At 39.0% G+C, this 8,684-nt stretch overlaps 1 protein-coding gene across 7 annotated transcripts in view; it reads left to right on the top strand.

Annotated features, from left to right (window-relative positions):
* The window catches only part of GPATCH2 (G-patch domain containing 2), a 173,989-nt gene that overhangs the window by 155,715 nt on the left and 9,590 nt on the right, over positions 1-8,684 (top strand). The window contains exon 10 of one of the 7 annotated variants that reach the window (XM_027122200.1): positions 8,429-8,676. The exons of the other annotated variants lie outside the window; for them this stretch is intronic. Within the exon in view, the coding sequence (XP_026978001.1) occupies positions 8,429-8,583 (155 nt within the window). The 3' untranslated portion in view covers positions 8,584-8,676. Of the gene's footprint in view, positions 1-8,428; positions 8,677-8,684 lie in introns of those variants that run through there. 7 annotated transcript variants of the gene reach the window in all.

Genomic DNA, 8,684 nt, shown 5'->3' with positions numbered 1-8,684 from the left:
GTACGCGGGCCTCTCACTGTTGTGGCCTCTCCCGTTGCGGAGCACAGGCTCCAGATGCGCAGGCTCAGCGGCCATGGCTCACGGGCCCAGCCACTCCGCGGCGTGTGGGATCTTCCCAGACCGGGGCACGAACCCATGTCCCCTGCATCTGCGGCAGGCGGACTCTCAACCACTGCGCCACCAGGGAAGCCCTACCACATTTTTTAAAAAATGTTTTGTCCACTATGTATTACTAAATTCATTGTTATCCACGATTAGTATTTGCTGTTACTATTTTGCTTTCTATTGAAATATTATCATAGGGAAAGTATTTATCATAAGTAGTAGACTTTCTTCTCTACATTTTAAATTAGAAGTTCGATATCTCAGTGTAGATACTGCTCCAGCATAACTGTGTCTTTGTGGGCATGCAAGTTCTTAGCAAGGGGTTACATCACAGCTTTTTGTGACTTCTCCTCTGCATCCTACCAATATTTCAATAATAAAATAATCTTTATGAAGACTGAAGGCAATAAAGGCAGATTGTAAATCATAATGGGTGAAGGTTTCTAAAAGGTGTGCTTTTAAGTCATACTGAACATAATCAGGAAATGTTTGATGTAACCAAGCTCCTTTTCAAGGTGCTATGTCTCTTCAGTTGTCCAAATTTATCTTATCAATAATTATATATTTTAAATTTACCACGTTAACCTCTTTTTTTTTTTTCGGCCGTGCTGGCTCTTTGTTGCTGCGTGCGTGCTTCTCGTTGCGGTGGCTTCTCTTGCTGCGGAGCACAGGCTCTAGGCACACAGGCTTCAGTAGTTGTGGCGCATGGGCTCAGTAGTTATGGCTCGCGGGCTCTAGAGCACAGGCTTTGTAGTTATGGCGCATGGGCTTAGTTGCTCCGTGGCATGTGAGATCTTCCCGGACCAGGAATCGAACCCGTGTCCCCTGCCTTGGCAGGTGGATTCTTAACTGCTGTGCCACCAGGGAAGTCCCCTATTTTTTTAATTTTTATTTTCTTTTGTCACTGGATCTGTATGACCACTGTATCTCTTCCAGGATTTTAAAACAGGCAGACTTTAGTGGGGGAGGGGGGTGGGGGGGGAATTGTTGTTATTCATTTTGAAACCAAACTATATCTAAACATATTGCAAAAGCCTAGGAAGTATGTAACTCTCTCCCTCTTGGATATATGAACCACCTTTCAGTCATGTGTCTCAGTAGAGTCTTAAACAGCTCTCCATTGTCATATGATACAAGAAACACTTAAGAAGGTAAGCACACATGTTAGATAGAAAATAATTGCTGTTCCTGACAGTATGAAAGACTAAATGATGAGAAAGTGCTCAAACCACAGAATACCTGGACATGCTGAATAATATGTGAAACCATCTCCTTTAGATGCATAGCTGAGACTGCAGGAAAGAACGAGAGAAATGGCCCCAAGCACCTCCATGCCTATGCCAGTCTCGGAAGCCTTGAGGCTTGTTGGTTAGTGCCCTCGTGGAAAGAGAGGCAAGCCGGGGAGCTTGTGTAATGCTCCTTATCAAGCCAGAACGTCTGATAAGCTCTATCCTCAGGACAAGGCAGACTAGAAACAAAACTCACCCACAAGCACAGGAAAATTAAGAATCTGGTTTCCACTGAGGCTCCAAGTAGAAAACTCTCTGAAGATCTGTAACCAAGAGCCTACCTTCACATATGAGTTTCTAGTTTAAAATGACACCAAGCCAAAAATTAGCATAAAAACTGGTCTTTGAAGCAAGTGCAAAACCACTCTAGAGGTACACACCTTCAACCCCATGTCTCAAGAACCACCACACATGAGACCCTATGAAGATGACCTCACAAACCAAAACTAAAAGAATCCGTTATTAAAACATTCAGAACGAAGGGGAATAACTGAAAAAAGAAAAGACAGATGTGATAAAGAACCAAGTAGAAATTTGAGATTATTTTATTTATTATGAAAATATCTTGAGAATTATAAACTCACTGGATGAGTTGAACAGCACATTAGATACAGCTGAAAAAAAAAAAAACAGTGAATTTTAAGAGCGATCTGAAGAAACTACCTAAAAGAAGCACAGAGGGATAAAAATATGGAAAATATGAAAGAATAGCCAGAGAACTTGAAGGAGCATGCAGTTCAATATATGTCTAATACAATAGAACTTCCAGAAAAAGTAGAAAGAATAGGGAAGTGCACTATTCCAGGAGAATGGTGAAAGAATTCAATGAAAATGCCAGAATTTTTAAAAATGAAGAAAACTTGAATCTTCATGTTCAAAAAGTACAAGTCTATCGAGAAGTTGTAAATATAAATAAGGTTATACCTAGACACACTGTAATAAAACTTTAGAACACCAAAGACAAAGAGAAGAACTTAAGGGCAACCAAGGCGAAAAGATATAACCTACGTAGGAATGAAATTACACTGGCAACAAACTTAGAAAGAACAGTGCAATCCAGAAAATTAGAGAATATTTTCAAAGTGTGAGGTGAAATAACTGAATCATCATAGAGTTTTCTGTCCAGTTAAATTATTTCCCAAGAGTGAGGATGAAATTAAGACATTTTCAGGTAAAGACCCATCATTACTAAATTCAATAACTCATATAGAAGAAAATGGAATCCATGAAAAAAGAAAAAGAATAAAAATCAAGAAGGAGTTGGGAGCAAAGAAATTGTTAAACGTGCATAAAGCTAAACTTACGTTGAATGTATAAAAGTAATAATGATGATGGTGACAATGACCATAAAGAGGATTAATCTGGTGTATAAAAGTCAGATGGAGCCAAAACTCTGGACAACAATAATACGTAAAATATGAGGGAATAATAAGTCAGGTATGCATGTTAACGTTTAAAAGTAATCATTAAAAGAATAGAGATATAATATGTAATTTTCAAGCTGTATAAGCAAGCAATGGATGCCAGAAAGGAGGAAACAAAAATGTATAGAAAAAGCAAGGTACATAGCATTAAGTAATAGTGTAAAAATAATCCAAATATATCAGTAATCACAATAAATGTAAATGGAGTAAATGCATCAATTAAATTCAAGGATTATCATAATGAATAAAAGAACAAAGTTCAGTATATGCTGTTTACAATAAATACAACTAAAACATAAATTGTCATTTAAATATCAGCCAAAGAAAGCTAGAGTAGCTGGGTTAATAACAAACAAAGGGAATTTTGAGGTATTTCAGGAAAGTTGAAACACTCTTCAAACAGACTTGCTATGCTAGTGTAGCACTTTTTTTCCAGGAGTTTGAAATTTATGGATATATTAAAATCTCAGTCGTTTGGGGAAATGTGGCAGAAGAAATGACATAATAGAAACTAATGGTGCTAGAATATTTTAAGATCAATGTTCAGTGAAAGGGTAGCATTAAGACTCAGATGTCCTAAATTCAAGTTCTAACTGGGGCACTTTCTGACTAGTTGACTTTGGGCAGGTGCATTTCCTCTTTAAACCTCAGTTTCTTCTGTAAGTGGAGTCAATAATAACCTTTCAGGTTGCTACAGAAGATCAAAAGAAATGATGGCTACAGAAGCACTGGTAATCTCTAAGAGCTGCACCATTATATTTTAAGTTATCCAAGTATGTCAATGTGTGCACTATGCTGAATACTGTCCAAATGCAAATTGAGAGAAGTTAATATTGCAATTAATATGTAACCCAATTAATTTTTTTTAATGGTTTGGAGCATCATCTCCACTAAAATTGTTTATTTGCCATTAATTCTCATAGGGCGGCAGTGTAGGTAATGGCAAGTGTGTAGGCTTTAAGAGTAAGCTTAACCAAAGTTTGAATCTTAGCTTAGGATGTGGTAATGGTCAAGTACTTCATCTCTCTGAGGCCCATTATAATTCCCCCCTGCACAACTGTTATGAGGAATAGAGATAACGAATGTTACATACCTAGCAATTAAACCACTTGCCAGGTATGTAGTAGGTAGACCATAAATGGTCCTGATCATATTATAGCATCAAACATCCCTGTGTGCCTTCAGTGTTTTAATAAAAACATTCCCCGGGCTTCCCTGGTGGCGCAGTGGTTGAGAGTCCGCCTGCCGATGCAGGGAACACAGGTTCATGCCCCGGTCCAGGAAGATCCCACATGCCGCGGAGCGGCTGGGCCCGTGAGCCATGGCCGCTGAGCCTGCGCGTCCGGAGCCTGTGCTCCGCAACAGGAGACTCCACAAAAGTGAGAGGCCCGCGTACTGCAAAAAAAAAAAAAAAAAAAAAAACCAAAACACTCCCTTCTCCAGACATGTCAATACTGATCATGTTTTTCAGTCCCTACTATGCAAAGTTTTCATCATTTAAGAAAAAAAAACAAAAAACGGCTTCCCTGGTGGCGCAGTGGTTAAGAATCTGCCAGCCAATGCAGGAGACACGGATTCGAGCCCTGGTCCGGGAAGATCCCACATGCCGCGGAGCAACTAAGCCCGTGTGCCACAGCTACTGAGCCTGTGCTCTAGAGCCCGCGAGCCACAGCTACTGAAGCCCACTCTCCTAGAGCCCGTGCTCCGCAACAAGAGAAGCCACCGCAATGAGAAGCCCACACACCACAAAGAGTAACCCCCGCTCACTGAAACTAGAGAAAGCCCGCCTGCAGCAAGGAAGACCCAACACAGCCAATTAATTAATTTAATTTTTTAAAAAAGAAAAAAACCCAAGAAACTAGTTTTACATTTCATTTTCTAAAACGTGGCTTGTATTTTTAAGCAGTTATCTATTTGAACTGATTTTATTTAACAAAATTCCCATGAAAAATGTCTGAAATATTGCAGATAAAATGTAGAATGGTCTGAATTAGGCTTTTCTATATTAAGAAATAATTAAAACATTTGACAAAAAGTAGTAACAGCTACCACTTTCTCACATCCCAAACTGCTCAATGCTGTTTCTTTTCTTAACAGCAATCAAAAACCCATGTCCTTAAATTAGTTACTGAGAACAGAGGACGGTATTATAAATTGCAATTCTAATAACGTCACATATAATAATAATAATCCTGCCCTTCAGCTGGCTAGTAAAGTAATGGGGAAAGAGGATGGATGGGAAGAAAGAATGAACATAAACCATTAAAAGCCTTCTGAATACAGGGTCGGGGCTGAAGCAATGCACTAGCTGTTATGTGGGAAGCAGCATGTGTCACCTCCCCTTCCACTGGCTGTTTATCCAACATCAATACAACACTTTAGGAGCCAAATGACTAAACAAGGTGCCAATTAGGCTTGCAGTCAGCTGGATAGATTAGCAGCTAAAAGAGACCGATACAAGATTTTCATCTCTTGAGCCAATTACACCAGTGAACTACCATCCACAATACACTTTGGAAGATTTGAAGGGAAAGGACCGACTCAGCTGTAATAGATGTAAGAGATCCAGCAGAAAGGGGGCTGGGAGCAGGGCTTGCGGAAGGGTTAGGAGGCTCTGTGTTGCTAAAATTGCCCAAGCAGGAGGAGAGCCTCCCAGGAAAGGACTTAAAGGATTTAGCACTGCTAGGAACAAAAGAAAAGGAAATGATGTTTGTCGGATGCTGTGCTGAGACTGAGCTGTTCCACTCCCATGTCTTAATCTCATAAAAGGATGAGCGACCAATAGTAGATCTCACTCTAGAATCATTTCCCATGAAAAATGAAGTATCTGTTGTTGTTGTTTTTTAAGTTGTATAGAAAAGCCATTGTTTTTTGTTTGTTTATGGCATCTTTGTTTCAGTGTAGAAAGATTTAACATTTGAGAAATTATTCTTTTTTTTTTACTGTAAAGATAATGCTTTATTTTTTGTTACGAAGAGAAATGAAACCAGCATTAAAAAGAGAGAGAATGGATTCTTTTCTGCCTGTATAAAAACCAAGCATGAACTTATGGTTACCAAAGGGGAAATGGGATAGGGGGTTGGGATAAAATAGGAATTTGGGATTAGCAGATACACACAACTATTTATAAAATAGATAAACAAGGTCCTACTGTATAGTGCAGGGAACTATATTCATTATCCTGTAATAAACCATAATGGAAAAGAATATTTAATATATATACATATATGTGTATACATATATGTATATATATGTATGTATTACTGAATCACTTTGCTGTATGCCGGAAACTAACACAACCTTGTAAATCAACTATACTCCAATTAAAAATATAGACAAAAAAGCATGGGAGGAATAGGGTGGCCACTGCTAGGCCACCATGCTTGAAACACCAACATTTTAAAATTACAAGAGTGAATCAGTTATTTACTATTCACTTCGAACTGAGAATTGACCGCAATTTAGCAATCTGTGCAGAGATGTTTTAAATTGACCTCATGTTTTTCCTTAAATATTAAAATTTAAACTTGAACCTTTGAAAGCTCTTGTATTGAAAATATGATTAAATAGATGTGTAACCTAAAGCAGCATTAGCCCTCTGATCTGATCTTAGCTTATAGATGGAATTAAATTAATTCATGGTGATCACTAAAAAATTAGGGATATAAGACAAAATGGTAGTACACCATTTAATCTGACACACCTGAGCAGCAGCTGTTCGGAAAACAGTTAGATGCCTTGGTGGTCTGTCTTTGTTGTCACCATTATCGTAATTACAAAGTAAAAGATTTAAAAAAAACTTTATTGCCTTTTTGTTTTTATATTAAACAAGAGTTCTGACAAAACGCTTCTCTTTGTTTTTTTGGTAATTAAGAGTTCCAATTTTTATATTTTATAAGTATTTATATGTATATTTTTATGTAGTTTAAATATATACATAAAATCTCTGTGTATGTATATTTTACCTTTGTCAAACAGTAAATAACTTTAGTCCAGAATTTTTCTTTGGTACCAGTCTTTGGCCATTCGAGCTGTTCGCAGTTGAAGGTTTTTTCTCTTTTTTTTTTCTTTTTTTTAAATAAATTTATTTATTTACTTGTTTGGTTTTTGGCTGCATTGGGTCTTCGTTGCTGCGCGTGGGCTTTAGTTGCGGCGAGTGGGGGCTACTCTTCGTTGTGGTGCACGGGCTTCTCATTGTCGTGGCTTCTCTTGTTGCAGAGCATGGGCTGTAGGTGCACGGGCTTCAGTAGTTGTGGCACGATGGCTCAGTAGTTGTGGCTCGTGGGGTCTAGAGTGCAGGCTCAGTAGTTGTGGCGCATGGGCTGAGTTGCTCCGCGGCGTGTGGAATCTTCCCGGACCAGGGCTCAAACCTGTGCCCCTTGCATTGGCAGGCAGATTCTTAACCACTGCGCCACCAGGGAAGCCTGTTTTTTTCTATTACATATTAAGATACTTGTTTCAATGAGCTAAGAACCAATTTGACAAATCCAAAACCAACTCATTTTTGTGGTAGCCCAGTTCTCACTCCCTGTAATGAAGTCAGCATATGGCAACAGTGTATTCATTCTCAGTCAGAAAATGTACTGAAGATTGAGAATATCAAAATGTTTGGTAAAGGTTTTGCAAAAATCAACTGATGATTACTCTATAGTTTCAGTTATAAAACTCATCAGTTTTGGTTATAAAACTCATCTCTATTTGCAATTTCCTTCTGTAAGTTAGAATCACAAGGAACAACCCACTCGCTATTCCCCAGAAAGCCAGATACAAATTACCGGATTAAATATACTGTTAGTTCAACCCTGACATTTCTTTTCTTTATTATTATTTTATTTTTTTACTGTGAGATACATATACCAGAGAATACATCGAAATGTGTAGATACAGTTTGAAAACACAATAATTAGTTGGCCATTAGTGTAGCCACCACCCAGGTCAAGAAATAGAACTCTATATGCTATGGTCCCATAGATAATATTTTATCTATGGGAAGGCCTTCTGTGCCTTGTATCACCATCCTAAACACAATCTTAGAGAAGTAGGACAGAGAATCCCAATTTTGGGAGGGTGAGGTGAGGTAGAAGGTGCTGTCATAATCCCAAATCAGGGAGGAAAGATGGATGATGATGGGAAAGGGGTGCAGGGAGCACGTGGGTTGGTACCAAAGAGACATCTGACTCACAAGCCGTGGAGAGTAGTGAGTGATTTTGTCAACAACTGCTCATTTCAACCCTCAGACTGTCTAGGAAAACACAGCCCACATTACAGAGCAGAAACATGCTGGACCCAGGACTGAGCTGGTATTCCACAGGCACCCTGCAGACCTTTGGAAAGGTCTTTATCCCTGGAGCCCTCAGGACGGAATGGTGGGCAAATACTATATCCTTCAAAGCACTACAACAGACTTTTGGGGAAGCGCCGTTACAGGAGCCCGTACTGAATATGTTCTCACTAAAAGGTGGTTTTAAAATACTTTCACCCCTTTTCTTCCTACACAGTCTCTAATGTTAGTTGCCTGATGATCCCTTCTTTAATTGTCAAGGAAGAGTAACCCCAAGATACAACCTGGTAGTTGAGTTTTGATGGCTTTGTGTTATGCCTGTTTTACAGATGAGAAGTCAGAAGCCCCAAAGAGGTTAAGTAACTTAATCAGCTACCAAGTGGTAGAGCTGAAACTAACCAAGGCCCTTTTTCCATTGATCCCTCTGCTACAGCAAGCTCCTTATCCAAAGGTGAATCAACAACCCTCCCGGGTACCTGGTTGAAAGAAAAACTTAGGAACATGTGGTTTTCTTAGCCTAAGAGGCTCTTCACTTGTGTTCATAAATAACAGTGGTTTGGGGGGTTGTGTTTTTTTTTTTTGTCA

Source organism: Aethalodelphis obliquidens, unplaced genomic scaffold (genome assembly GCF_003676395.1).
Source record: "Aethalodelphis obliquidens isolate GAN/ISIS:26980383/991018 unplaced genomic scaffold, ASM367639v1 scaffold24, whole genome shotgun sequence".
Lineage (NCBI taxonomy): Eukaryota > Metazoa > Chordata > Mammalia > Artiodactyla > Delphinidae > Aethalodelphis > Aethalodelphis obliquidens.
This window is presented reverse-complemented; position numbering and strand designations above follow the sequence as displayed.